At 42.9% G+C, this 15,730-nt stretch overlaps 1 protein-coding gene across 10 annotated transcripts in view; it reads right to left on the bottom strand.

The window, feature by feature from the left end:
- Bbs9 (Bardet-Biedl syndrome 9 (human)) overlaps positions 1 to 15,730 on the bottom strand; it is a 412,725-nt gene that overhangs the window by 312,621 nt on the left and 84,374 nt on the right. For all 10 annotated transcript variants that reach the window (XM_006510416.4, XM_006510417.4, XM_006510418.4 and 7 more), the window contains 2 exons: positions 7,784 to 7,958; positions 468 to 552 (listed from right to left, as the gene is read on the bottom strand). In XM_006510416.4, the coding sequence (XP_006510479.1) occupies positions 468 to 552; positions 7,784 to 7,958 (260 nt within the window). The remainder of the gene's footprint in view (positions 1 to 467; positions 553 to 7,783; positions 7,959 to 15,730) is intronic.

Genomic DNA, 15,730 nt, shown 5'->3' with positions numbered 1-15,730 from the left:
ATTTTAGTTTCTGGACCAATGGAAAATTAAGACTTTAAGGTCTAGAAAGAAAGAAAGAAAGAAAGAAAGAAAGAAAGAAAGAAAGAAAGAAAGAAAGAAAGCAAGCAAGCAAGCAGAGAGAGAGGGAGGGGGGAAGGAAGGAAGGAAGGAAGGAAGGAAGGAAGGAAGGAAGGAAGGAAGGACAAAACAGAAATTTTTAAAAATGACTTTAAAGTTTTGTGTTAGTTTATAATCTCTTCAATGAAAAGTGGTGCCACCCAGCCATTTACAGTTGCAGCACGCCACGCTGTATTCTGATGCATTTCGGCATGTGGACAGACATGATCTACAGCACAGCAACAGGCAATTCAATCCCTGGTCATTGTACAGCGGATAAAGAGAAATTGTCAAAATACATTTTTAATTTTCTTCCAGGAATTCTCTACAACTGTGACCATGAGTAGCGTTCCTGAGCCGTATAGACTTACAACTAGCCGCTTTCCAGAACCAAGTTTTTGCTGTTCCATCTCCTGCTTCTTGTCTGCATCTGTGGCAAAGGCAAGTACCTGGTACCTGTTTGAAGAGATGGCAAAGGATAAGTGACATCATAAGTTTTAAAGTAAAAATCACTTTAAACTTTAAAGGTACACAGTCCATAAATGCTGTGAACAAAAATTTCTTTAGTTCTAAGGCCTATACATTTCTGATTAAATTTTCGTGAGTTTTATTATGATGCACGATATAAATATTCATTATGGTCGTACTGTGAAGTCAGCACTACTGTTAGCTCTCCAGAGAACTTTATGTAGCAAATAACAGTCAAGAGAGCCTAGCGCCTGAATACCACATGCCCAAAAGAGCGTAAATACTGTGGCCCAGTCACTGTCATAGGAATGATTAATACATACTCCTCAGAGTTATCATACTCAACCCTCCCCAGGCAAACCACTGGCTGCCGTGAATTTAGAGACGCACTAAAGCACAGCGCCTGCGGAATGCTGAGGAACAGAAGCACACACACCAACTTGGCATGGGGCTATCAGAAATAAGGTGGTTCCTTTAAGTGATGTCAGTAGATGCCCAGAGAGGACAGGATGGCAGAGCTGCCGGGCAACAGTCAGTGCTGGGCTTCGCTGGTGTTTTATGACATGAAGGGGAACTGACAAGTCACTCACCCTGCCGAGGCCTCCTGTCTATGAAAGTAGCTGTCGCTAGTACAGCACCTGCAGTGTACATGCTGCTAATCGCTCATCCAAAGTGTTTGGGGTAAACGTGCTTAAGAGCTCAGAGGAGGCTGGAAACCATGTTCACTCTTACAGCCTCGAAGCATAATGTGAACTTCCAAAGTGCTGCAAACTCCAGGCTTTGTCGAGCATGTCAGGGCTCAAAATGTTTGGCTAACGAAGACTTTCAGACTAAGAATGCTCAAGCTATATCACATTCCCAAGTTTTGATCAAAGGCTTGAAAGACATAAAGACAGATACAGATTTATGGAGACAGACAAATCAATGACTCGCCAGATACTTGATACAGTCTCAATAGTGGGCATTAGGAATGATCTACACATACCCTACAGTTTCCATTTCAGTGATAACATTTAGCTCAAGCCATTCTCTAAAACAATTTGTAATATCACTCAATATATAAAGTTACCCAATAAAGTTTAAGTTCCCTTATTTCCTATTAATTAATGGGATATTTTTAGAATAACCTACTTTAAGTTTAAAAAAAAACTTCAAACAAATTCCTTCTCTTCGTAGTAAATCACAGTTATTTATATTGATCTTGTAGGGCTAAGGCAAAACTTAAAAACAGATATATTCAGACAACTCATATCAACTAAGACAGAGCTGTGTAAGAACCCAAGGCCAGCAGCCTGAGTGAGCAGAGTGCGGAGGATCCAAATACATGCAGACATGGCGGTCCAGGGCTTGGGCGCAGCTGGGCAGGGCACTGCTCTCACATGCACAGTGCGCAAGCCCAACCACAGCACTGAGATGCTCTATTCAAATAGCATAGGCTGCTATGGTTTGAATGTGTCCCCGCAGATCATGTGGTACAAACTCCATCTCCAAAGTGTGACAGGCTTGGGTAAAGGAGCCAATAGATGGTCATCCACACTCCAGAGTGTGGTGGTTTGATGAATTTTTCCATGGGCCTGTGTATCTGATACCTGGTCCACAGCTACCGATGCTATTTAAGAAGGTTGCACAAATCAAAATGACTCTGAGATTCCACCTCACACCAATCAGAATGGCTAAGATCAAAAACTCAGGTGACAGCAGACGCTAGTAAGGATGTGGAGAAAGAGGAACTCTGCTCCATTGCTGCTGGGATTGCAAGCTGGTACAACCACTCTGGAAGTCAGTCTGGTGGTTCCTCAGAAAATTGGAAATAGTTCTACCTGAAGACCCAGCTAGACCCCAATAGATTCTTGATTGTGTCAATAAGATGGTGGAAGCCAATCATTGGGCAAAAGGAAAAAGGTGGGACTTCTGGGTCCCAGGAGGAAGAGAAAGGGTCAAGAGGGAAGAGGCAGAGCAGGTGGTGGAGAGGAGGAAGCAGCAAACATGTAGGTCTCAGGGCACCTATGGTTTGTAAGGAGGATGGGCAAAATATTCTCACCCAGCCATTGAGTTATCTGGCTAGTTTTAAAATATTAAAGCTGTCTGGTGTTTTCCATCCACAGCGACTAAGGTGGGCAGGAGAAAGGGCACAGCCAGGGCAATCTTTGGTGGCTTGGTGGAGTTAGTCTCAAGAGGCTGAGAGAACTCAAGCAGGGCTCTCAAGTATAGAGCTAGCATGTTTTTAAATTTCCACACAACAGGGCATGGGAAACCTCTAGGAAGTCCCAGATGCCAGGGATGCGAGAGGCTCCCAGGGCCCAGTGAGGATGACATTAACTGAAATACCCAAAAGCAGGGAGGTAGAACCTGAAGAGACCATATCTAGTAGATAGGCATGGCCCCCAGTGGAGGGATGGGGCCACCCACCCACCTCAAAAATTTTAACCCAGAATTGTTCCTGTCTAAAGGAAAGACGGGGACAAAAAAAAAAAAAAAAATGAAGCAGACACTTAAGGAAAGGCCATCCAGAGACCTTCCCATAGTGTGATCCATTCCATCCACACACCAAATCAGGACACTATTGCTGATGCCAAGATGTACTTGCAGACAGGAGCCTGGTATGGCTATCCTCTGAGAGGCTTTACCAGCACCCAACTAAGACAGATACAGATACTCACAGCCAACCCTTGGACTGAACACGGGGACCTCAATGGAAGAGTTAGGGGAAGGACTGGATAACCTAAAGGGTACTACAACCCCCTAGTAAAAACAACAGTATCAACTAACTCAGACCCCTTGGGGCTCTAGGGGCTAAGCCACCAACCAAAGAGAATAAATGGGCTGGTCCGTGGCCCCCTGCTACATATGTAGAGGATTGCCTTGTCTGGCCTCAGTGAGGCGCTTGGCCCTGTGGAGGTTCGATACCGCAGAAAAGGGGGATGCTAGAGGGGTGAGGTGGGTAGGTGGAGGGGGGTGAACCCTCTTAGAGGCTTAGGGGAAGAGGGAAGGGATGGGATGGGGGGTCGTGGAGGGGAGACTAGGTAGGAGGGAGAGGGTGTGAGTCTCACAAAGCCAAGCTTTAAAGTGTGCAGCTGCAGAAAACGTCTACACCTCAACCTTGAACTGACCTTCACAACCCCAACGTTTCCAAAGGTAACCCAAAAAAATCAGATCTCAGATTCCAAGCTCCAGAAAGGGGGCAGAAACAGTGTGCAGCTATGACCGAGGTCGCAGAGCTGGTCCTACTGTAAGCCAATGCTCAAGCAAGCGATTACACAGGTAGGTTACTGCCTGCAGACTCCAACCTACCAGAGGATGGCAGGGAGATTAATGGGATTATTACAAAAATCCAAAGCTCATTGGGCCCTTTGAAGCTTTTTATATGGCTACAAAGAATTATTATTCATCTGAGGTCAGTGAGCTCCGGGAATAGCCTCATTACCATCAGATCAGCAAGTACAGGCACAACCCGCCTTGCCTCCTGATTCCAAATCCAACCCTTTCTCTTCCTGAAGACGGCGGAGAAGAGGATTTTATTACTTGAACAGCTGACAGTAATTTAGATGACAGCCGACCCGTGACAGTATGTCTTCCTTAACACCTCCTAACTATGACCAAGAACTCACATGACACCCAACTCCAAGCAGACGTGGAAAATCTGAAACAAAGAAAGCACGTATCTTTTTCCTACAATTCAAGTGTTGGTGGTACTAGTTAAGGAACAGCAGCCCTTTTGCGACTGCTGAAGGAATGAATACCCAGGCCCAGGACAGGAAGACACTGCCAAGAGTATCCGAAGTGTACTAAGAACTGAAAGGTGCTGATAACAGACACGGCCAGTCCAGTGCGCTGGTGGCATTTTGACCCAATAGCCACAAACGCTTAAGTGACCCACATAACGGCAATGGCAAATGCGGCCACTTGACTTTGTGCCCTGCCAGGAAAACAGAAACATCAAAAGCCCTAGCCTCAATACAGAACAAACAATTCTCCCACAAAAGTAAAAGAGGGGCCAGGCGTGGTGGCACACGCCTTTAATCCCAGCACTCTGGAGGCAGAGGCAGAGGCAGAGGCAGGCGGATTTCTCAGTTCGAGGCCAGCCTGCTCTACAGAGTGAGTTCCAGGACAGCCAGGGCTATACGGAGAAGTCTCGAAAAACCAAAAAAAAAAAAAAAAGGGACCTAGCAAGATGGCTGCAAAAAAAGCCCTTGGGGCAAGCCTAGGGACCTGATTCAATCTCCTGGCCCCACATCTTGGAAAGAAAGAACCAAATTCTACAAGTTGTCCTCTGACCTACACACATACACTATGGCACACAACACCTATACAATAAAATAAATGAATCTTTAAAAAAAATACAACAGACCACTGACATGACTCAGAGGGTAAAGGTACTTGCTACTAAGCCCAACAACCTTGAATGGCATGTACCATGCCACACACACTTGGGCCCAAGCATGTGTCTATACACAGACAAAAATGCATACATTCATAAACATAAGCATGCCTGGCTTGACTGTACATGTCTGTAATCCTAAATTAGAGGCTGAGGCAGGAGGATTATAGCTTTACCCAGTCAGAGCTAGAGAGTCAAGTCCTATCTCAAAGGAAAGCCAAGCCAAGAAAAGAAGAAGAGGAGAGGAGAGGAGAGGAGAGGAGAGGAGAGGAGAGGAGAGGAGAGGAGAGGAGAGGAGAGGAGAGGAGAGGAGAGGAGAGAGGAAAGAGGAAGGGAGAGGGAGAACACTCAATCCTAAATTAAAACCACTTCAGTCTATATTTACAATGGTGAGTTCTGTGTCTTAAGAGACTGGGGGCTGGGAAGGTGTAAACATGCATTAACAAGAAGCTGGCCAAAAGATTCCTACACACACTAAAGCTTGAGGCAAAAGCCCATACATGCTCCTATCTGAATATAATTAACTTTAAAGTAGTTAACTATCAATATCAAAATGAAGGTGAATTAGGTCTTAAAAGCCCATTCTCTTAGCCGATTACATCCTGTAACTGACTGCAGACAGACTTAATGAGGCCTCAAGAAAAGGAACCAGGAGTTTTATGCTTTCCCCTTTCCTAAATTTCCCTGGTGAATATCATTTAATCCAATCTATCAAACTTGAAAGCATGCATACACACATCACAGAACATAATGCTATAAATCTTACCAACTGCCCCATGGCTTGTGCACTTTTACCAGTATAAATTAACCTCATAATGGATAAAGTATGAGGTTTTTTACTTAGATGGAAACAGTTAAATAGATCAGTGTATTCGAGAACTATCAGAATTGAATCAAGACCTTTATGATATTCACCTCACATGTTAAGGAAATGCACTTATCACCTCCTAGTAGGATCTCTCCTAGAGGTACTACAAACTAAATCACTCTCAGGCATGAATGTGCATGAACACGCACATACACACACATACACATGCACACACGCACACGCATGCACTCTGAGAGTAAACAATGGTGGTGGATTCAGATCTGTGTGCTGTGCTGCGCCCTCCAGTACCCCTGCTTGGCAGGAGGTAAGAGCACCACCTGAGTTTGAGTAAATCACAAAGACACTTTTCTTAATTTCTCAAACAAAAGATATTTATTTTCAGAGCCAACACCACAATTCATCCTCTCTGAGCAAGAGCCAAAGGAGCTATAGAAAAATGCAACGTAGTGACCTGCCGCATCCATCAGCCGCTGCTTCCTCACACAGTTGCTGTTTTCAGGATGGACAACCATTCGACAGAAGACTGCCACTTACGAAGGGGAAAATGCCTGTCTGACTGAACACAACACTGACATGAAGGCACAATCTCTATGGCCACCGCCCAAGAGATTTATATTTTATTCCCAACTTGGGGGGGGGGGGCGCATCAGGTGGCCAAAAACACCACCAGAATAATATGATGTGTAAAGTTCTAGATGTTGCCATCATGAAGACAACAAGTGTTAGAGCCAGCTCAGCAGTGACGGGCAAGCTCAGGCTGGCTCCCAGCACCCAGCTCCAGGAGCCCACAACCCTGTGAGTCCAGTTCCAGGGGAACCTCAGACCTTCCTCTGCCCTCAAAGGCATCTTCACACATGTGATACATATAAAGCCACAAAGGCACACACATGCACACAAATCAACAATAAATCTTTTTAAGATACAATATGATAACTAGCTAAAGATATTTTAAACCAATCCTATTTATGCTCCCAGAACAAATTTCTAATTCTTTTCCCATTCTCTATACCAACAATAATTTTTGTGAATAACAGAGTAGAAAATGCTTTCTCGCAAATTAACTCAGGAAGATCTGTAGGAATTTCTAGCAGAAGTACACACTATGTTCATGGGGTCGCTTCCATGCCTCGTCTACAATGAACTGCTCCTTTGTAAAGACCATGAACAGTCATTGCAATAGTTACAGCTTTTCCCAGACATGTTCAAATACCATGTGCATTCCTTGTTATTATAAAGTCACCCAACACATGCAACCTATGGCCTTTTCACTCAGTGTTGCACTTGATTGTCTGTCTGACCATTGCTGAGGCACATAACTTTTTGTTTTGTTTTGTTTGCTTTTCTGAAACAAGTTCTCACTTTGTAACCCTCGCTGTAACTCACTATGTAGATGAGGTTGGTCTCAAACTCACCGATATCCACCTGCCTCTGCCTCCTGAGTGCCAAGACTAAAGACCTGGACCACCACAGTCAGCCATTTTATTGTCCTTATATCCATATACATCAGATATATCACTATATATCTCATATCATATATATCACTATATATCATATATATATACATATATATATATCAGATATATCACTATATATCATATATATTATATATACCACTATATATCATATATATATCAGTATATATCATATATATCAACATATGTCATCATATAGTCATTGTATCATGTTAATATTGAGCATTTTCTATTAGTTGTGAGTTGAAAGACATTTACTCTTTATAACAAAGTGCTCAACACTGGCAGTGTCATCTGCTAAGGATGCTGACCATCCAGCAGTGGTGAGAGCTGCCTCCTCCGGGCTTCTTTGGAATCAGCGCATGGCATAGCCTTCCAAATACTTTACATACATCACTGTGATGATCTAAGCCAACCCAGTTAAATTTTACCAAAGAAGCCAGTAATTTCTTCAACTGTAATATTCAAGGTCTTCAAGAAAAATAATTAATCAGCAACAAACACAATAATCATGATTCCAAAGGTCACACACAGACTCACTTGTAACTTTCCACTTGTCTGCAAGAAGACACAGTTATGAAGGAATCCGTGCGGGGACTGTAAGCAAGAGGGCCAGGCAGAAGAAAACCAGGGAGAAACCTCCCAAACGCATAGCTTTCCTGCTCAAACACCATCAGCATCCCATCCAGAGACTGGATACAAATTAAATCCCGACCTAGGAAAAATTAGAAGAAATTAGATACCTTATTATTTTTAAATTTGATGTTTAATAATCACTATTCTGCACAAATATATCACAGTTAGCTTTTGCTCTACAAGACAATCTCAAGGTAGTTTCAGTTTTGCTTTACAAGCCAGTGGAAATATCAGGCTAGTAATATAAATACAGGTACGCATGTCCCAAGTTTTATATTCATAAGAGATTTATAGTTTCCTTGTGTATTCAAATCGTATTTACCAGGGGTTTATACTTTTAATAACATTTCTTTGTATACATTATACACCAATTTCAAAATAATCCCTAAGAACAATCATGATTCTAAGATACTGCTTTCCCCAAACTCCAACACACAACAAAACCGTTCTCCAGGGAACTCCTCACTGTCATGGAGCTCTCCCCTGTTCTCATTGACTTAGACATCAAACCCAGCACAGAGGGAACCAGGGACACCAGCCAACAGTGCAACACATGCCCAGCATGAAGCAAGCTCTGAATGCAAACCTCAACACACAGCACACTAGAACACACACATAAATGCATATGCACTCATGCGTGCACACACATACACAAATGCACTCATGCATGCTCACACATACAAATGCACACACATAAAAATGCATATGTACTCATGCATGTACACATACACAAATGCACACACATATAAATGCATGTGCACTCACGCATGGTCTCTCTTACACACACACAAATGCATAAGCAGTTATTCATGCTCACGTGCACAAAAATGCGTACACACAAATAAATTGATGTCAGATGACCTTACTGGGAGATGGTGCTGAAATATTTGTGGATGACAATATACGGGATGCAGCTTTAAACATTGCAAATCAGCCCATTGCAACTGCTTGGCTGCCAAAGTTTCAGAACCAATGCTCTAGCACGATAGGTTAAGGAAACAGGACTTGAAGAGAACCTGAACCCCAGAGAAAGGTAGCACTTTGGCCGCTGTGAACACAGTGTAAAGGTTTCATCCTGAAACTCCAGCAACATCAAGGCAAATACTAAACCTGTTCAGTCCAAGACACATAATCTAGGGCTCAGTGCACTCCACGTCAGTTCTGTCGCTGGGACAGCGGTCCCCAGTCTGCCGGACAGCATATCCACCTCAGTACCTTCTTCCACAATCATGTAGGACAACTAGACCAGCAATAGAAGCTCCGCACCTCTTCACCACCTGCCTGATGCTGCACAGCTCGCAGTTTCCCCACACAGCTCACCACAACATCCACAGCCGCACCTTTGCATCCGGTGTCCTCTCTCCCTTGCTTCAGTGGCCTCTCTCCCTTGCTTCAGTGGCCTCTCTCCCTTGCTTCAGTGGCCTCTCTCCCTTGCACTTTTCTTGCCTGCTCCAGTGAAACCGTATGCTTTCTTTTAATGTGTGAGGAGAATGACTTCATTCTGAATTTAAAAATAGTCCCCAGCTTTATGTAGACTACTTAGTGATGTCCCTCACAGTTTGGGGATAGGTATAGTCTACAGCGGAGGAGGAAAAAGAATCCCTCAAATAAGCGGGAAGTAAGGACGGGGTGAGATCGTCAGTCAGAGGTTAAGATGGAAGACACTATCTGAAGTCTCATCTGGAGGCAAGGAATTCCCATAAATGACGGGGCCACGTGGAGTGAGTCCGACTCTGAATCAGATCGTGTCTTCCCATAAGGGTTGTTTCCCTGCAATCACCTTCGGTCAGTGATCTCTCAGAAGCCCATCCAGACCTGCACCTTAAACAAACTATCCATTAAAATGGTCTTGTTTTGTGTCTCTCATCAACCCTAACGCAATAGCAGAAGCCCTGCTACTCATCAGCATAAACTACGAACTGCCTGGCACGCAGGAGATCCAGGAAGCAACAGCTTCTGAGGTGGAATCAGCTAAGCAAAGGAGTTTATTCATCTGCACTTTGGATTAGCTGGAATTTTGTTCTAAGTATTTCATACACTTCATCTGAAGTATGTAAGAAATGCTTTAGTTATTATAACCTTGGCTAATAATATTCAGAAAAATGTAGAGATCAAACCAAAACATAATTCAAAAACAAATAAATAAATCTTTCAAATCACTGCTTTGGAAACCACTTGAGGACACATACCAAAAGCTTCTTACAGGTAACGAGAACAGAAAGAAAGGACCATAAAAGCTGCCAGAGTGTTCTAGGTCTGATAGTGCAGAGCCAACAGGAAGTGACAGGATTCCAGGATGATTTCAGTGACATACTTATGGACAACACTGAAGAGTCCTTACCACATGGTTAGCACTGTATTAGAAGCTCTTGTGTACTTGCTTATAAGGCTTGGAAAAATATTAGCAGAATAATGACAATATTAAATAATACTGTAATTTATTACATATTTATTAGAACCCCAGACTTGTGCTAAAAAACTATCATGTTAGCTATAATAGTCAACAACTCTAAAAATTATGCAATGTTCCCACTTTACCCATCAAAATACTAAAACTCGAAGGCCCGAATTAATTCACGTAACATCAGAGAATTAGAAAGTGACAGAGCAGAACTCAGGTTGGGGCCCATCTGGGTCCATAGACCTCCACTGACTCCTGCAGAGGAAAGAATGGTATGCACTCTGAAATCGAGAGCTTATTGGCATGCAGAGTGTAAGCGATGTGGACTGAATTAAACACTGCAGAAGATCAGAACATCATCACAGTGAACTCGCTCAGAAAGGCTTCGAGATCAAGGAGGGCTGCATCACCACCGAAAGGATGAGCAGAAACATCAGAGGAGGCGAATGGAGAGGGAATGTCTGGGAGAGAAGATGAATCCTCAGAAGACACAGAGGCAGGGACGCTTGACTTACAGACACACTTGATGTACAGTACAACAGGCCAAGACTCAACCAAGGCAGCACAAATGAAGAACACGGGCTGAAATACATGGTAACATTTTAATGAAGTCCCCCAAAATTATACCTATAACTTTTAGCTAGAAATTATTAAGAAAGTTGACGGTTTCAGCATGATTTATAGACAATCATCCCATTAGTCTCAAACAGAAGAGAGAAATTATGTAATTTAAATATTTGTAAGACCCAAGAAGGGATGAGAAAGGGTCTATCAAGTAGCAAAGGGAGGGCTGGTGAGATGGCTCAGTGGGTAAGAGCACCCGACTGCTCTTCCGAAGGTCCAGAGTTCAAATCCCAGCAACCACATGGTGGCTCACAACCATCCGTAAGAAAATCTGACTCCCTCTTATGGTGTGTCTGAAGACAGCTACAGTGTACTTACATATAATAATAAATAAATCTTTAAAAAAAAAAAAAAAAAAAAAGTAGCAAAGGGAAAATGGTGCCTGAGAGGACAGAGAGGAAACTAGAACGTTCCACCATGGAGGCCGCATGAAATGAATCCGATTAAACAGTGGGTCTCATTTCTTGATGTTAAAATACACAAAGTGCTAACATGATACATAAAACAGCAGCCAATTACATGTTGAACTGACCACTAGATTAATGGCTTAATAAATTAAAGTCTGCTCACTAAAACAGTGTGTAGGAGTTTGTATGTATGGCCATTCCCAGAAATTCTTTCTACTAAGCATAGCCCAGAGAATTTTTCCATCACTCGCTACTATGGCAACAAGGCAACAAGGGATGCCATTTCTGCCATCTCTCTGCTGTCCTCTCTCCCTGTGGAATCCACGTGGCACAGGAAGAGGAGTGGTACACTACACGTGAAGAAAGACCACCATCACTCAGAGTAGTCTCTGAATCTCTCCATGCTCATATTTCTTCTGCACACTGACCGAAAAGACAAGTGAAGAAATGCGATCGTGACCTGTAGCCAAGCATATATTGTCATTCAGCGTACAACTGTCAAAAGTACTTGGTCTTGCTCCAAGTTGGAGAAACATGAAAAACAGCTGCATAGGTAGTCAGAAAGGCAGACGGGATGCATCAAGAGATTGATATACAGGAACAAAAGAGTCCACAAGTCTGTGGAACTTCCGTTCTTTTTACACAGGGAAAAAGGTTGTGCTGTTGTTACAAAAAAATCTGAAATACTAACTCATTAATCTTTAAGCAAGCCTAAGTCAAGAATGATGAAATGTGTCTGCTGTGAGTAAAGACATAAAAATTTTCAGAGCAGGATTCCAAGCACACAGCCAGTACCTGGACTCCAAATGTCCTCCAGGCTGCACACTTGCCATTAAGCATCCTTCTGTGATTTTCATTCCTACCACTGTACAAATAAAACCACTGCCGTCTCTTGGAGATGCACAAACCTTGGGCTTTTCTAAACTGTAAACTCTTGGTAACTGGTTGAAGACAAAGAAGGTTAAACTCTTTCTAATTCCTGTGGAGGTGTGAATGAGAAAGGCCCCCATAGGCTCCTGTGTCTGAACACTCAGTCCTCAGTTGGAGGAAGTGTGACACTGGGGGTGAGTTTTGAGGTTTCAACATACTCTGGTCATTTTGAGATCTCAAACATATTTCTTTCTCTCTCTCTCTCTCTCTCTCTCTCTCTCGCTCTCGCTCTCGCTCTCGCTCTCCCTCTCCCTCTCCCTCTCCCTCTCCCTCTCCCTCTCTCTCTCTCTCTCTCTCTCTCTCTCTCTCCCTCCCTCCCTCCTACCCTCCCTCCTTCCCTCTCTCTGCCAACTTGTGAATCAAGATGTAAGGTCTCAGCTGTTCCCACCTCACACCTTTGCTCCGCCATCTTTGCTCCTCTACAACAGTAGGCCAACACTTTCTCTTCCAAGTGGCCTTGATCATGGCATTATATCACAGCCAGAAAAGCAACTAAGATGCAGCAACTCTTTCATTTTTTTCTTTGAACAAATAATTTGTGATGAATAATAGTCCATTATATACTAAGATTCCAAGCTTAAAATCTTAGTTATAAAAAAAGGAATAAATTTTCAAACCCTAAGCAAACATAAGAATAAACCAGCAGAAAACATGTGTTTGACTAAATCGTTAACATTGGTAGGTAAGTTTCAGAGAAATAACACAGGCTTTCAATGAGGACTCAAGTGTTGCCTCAAAAATAACTCTGTGAGACTAATTCCAAATTCAAGAAAAAGCATTGGGTCTGCACACCAACTCTTCCTATGAGCTTGACTCTTGACATTTTAATGTGTCTCATCTTAAATGAAAATGTTAATAGCTTCAAAAGAACATGACTGTGCTTTACCAAGTTATTTAACATAGTCTTTTCCCCTTTCTTTTTCTCTCTCTCTCTCTCCTTGCCGAGCACAGAACCTTTACCCTAATTATAAACAAAATAATAGATAATTTTAAAAATCACAGGAATCCGTTAAGTTAGCATTGCATGTGATGATTCATTAAGAGTTCGGGTTAGGGTGGGATTGCAAGCTTGTACAACCACTCTAGAAATCAGTCTGGCGGTTCCTCAGAAAATTGGACATAGTACTACCGGAGGATCCCGCAATACCTCTCCTGGGCATATATCCAGAAGATGTCCCAACCGGTAAGAAGAACACATGCTCCACTATGTTCATAGCAGCCTTGTTTATAATATCCAGAAGCTGGAAAGAACCCAGATGCCCCTCAACAGAGGAATGGATACAGAAAATGTGGTACATTTACACAATGGAATACTACTCAGCTATTAAAAAAAATGAATTTATGAAATTCCTAGGCAAATGGATGGACCTGGAGGGTATCATCCTGAGTGAGGTAACCCAATCACAAAGGAACTCACACAATATGTACTCACTGATAAGTGGATATTAGCCCAGAAACTTAGGATACCCAAGATATAAGATACAACTTGCCAAACACATGAAATTCAAGAAGAACGAAGACCAAAGTGTGGACACTTTACCCTTTCTTAGAAATGGGAACAAAACACCCATGGAAGGAGTTACAGAGACAAAATTTGGAGCTGTGACGAAAGGATGGACCATCTAGTGATTGCCATATGCAGGGATCCATCCCATAATCAGCTTCCAAATGCTGACACCATTGCATACACTAGCAAGATTTTGCTGAAAGGACCCAGATATAGCTCTCTCTTGTGAGACTATGCCGGGGGCCTAGCAAACACAGAAGTGGATGATCACAGTCAGCCATTGGATGGGCCCCCAATGGAGGAGCTAGAGAAATTACCCAAGGAGCTAAAGGGAACTGCAACCCTATAGGTGGAACAACAATATGAACTAAGCAGTACCCGGGAGCTCTTGTCTTTAGCTGCATATGTATGAAAAGATGGCCTAGTCGGCCATCACTGCAAAGAGAGGCCCATCGGACTTGCAAACTTTATATGCCCCAGTACAGGGGAACGCCAGGGCCAAAAAGGGGGAGTGGGGGGGTAGGGGATTGGGGGGGTGGGTATGGGGGACCTTTGGGATAGCATTGAAAATGTAAACGAGGAAAATACCTAATAATAATAATAATAAAAGAGTTCGGGTTGGATCTGAAGAGAAGGTCCCAAATGTCTTATCACAGCTTGTATCCACAGGAGAACGGGAGAACTGTTTCCTCAGGTGCAATGAGCATTGATGGTTTCATAATTCTCCACTAGCAACTTTCACAGACATTGACTGTCTAACTGGCATGTGCTGGGAGACACACAGTGCAGTTTATATGAAACCTAATTAAATACTCCAACAATATAAGAACAAGACATATTAAAATAAAAGGCTTTGGGATCCTGACCAGTGGCTGCAGGAGGCGGGGAAAGCTTCAGAAGGAAGATCACACGTGGGTCTTGTGAATTTAGTTTGCCAGGCAATCAGAGAAGTAAAAGCAGAAGGAACGGTGTGTACAAAGCCTCAGACTACAAACGAGAGGTGTTGGAGGGTGTCAGGAGGGAGAGGGTGGACAGCGGAAGACACTGCTAATGAAGAAGGCTTGTTCATTAGAGCTAAGGTTAAAGCAACATCCCCAGGACAGCCACATCCACACTTACATCAGTCTCCTCATCCGGAAAGTAGTAGCATGAAGTAGACATTTCACGATGCTGCTATGGGGATGAGACATAACGAAATGCCCACTTTATCACACCTGACAAACATCCGATAAACTGCCATCACTACCACTATTACTACACAGGCACAACTGTGTGACACTGTGTGGAAATCAAACAGTGAAAAAAAATTTAAAGAGAGTTTTTTTGCTTTGGGGAAAATGTATCAGGAGAAAAAGCACACACATACATACATACATACATACATTCACATGCACATACATACACACACACATACATAGTACAGCATACATACATATATACATACATACATACATACAAACATACACATACACACATTCATAATTTCATACACACAAACACACGAACAGACACACATATCTAGAAACTCATCCTCTTTGTCAAAGGAAAGGGTTCTTTTTAAGATTTTTTAAAGGCTTATTTATTTATTTATTTATGTAATGTATCTGAGTACACTGTAGCGGTCTTCAGACACACCAGAAGAGGGCATCAGATCCCATTACAGATGATTATGAGCCACCATGTGGTTGCTGGGAATTGAATTCTGGACCTCTGAAAGAGCAGTCAGTGCTCTTAACTGCTAAGCCATCTCTCCAGCACTTTTTAAGATTTTTAACTATGGAAAACCCTCCCAGAACTTGAGTGTATATGAACCACTGACTGTTCAGGATGATTGTCTGCCTAAGTTAGATTTATTTTCCCTAAGACAGCAATGTCCTTAAGTTGATAACTAACGAAATCACATAAAAGGTATTCCGTAGGGCTGGAGAGATGTCTCTGCAGTGAGGGCACTTGCTGGGCAGTCTCAAGAGGCAAGCAATGGA

The sequence above is a fragment of the Mus musculus genome, chromosome 9 (assembly GCF_000001635.26).
Source record: "Mus musculus strain C57BL/6J chromosome 9, GRCm38.p6 C57BL/6J".
Classification (NCBI taxonomy): Eukaryota; Metazoa; Chordata; class Mammalia; order Rodentia; family Muridae; genus Mus; species Mus musculus.
Note: the sequence above shows the minus strand (reverse complement) of the source record. Positions and strands in the feature narration are given on the sequence as shown.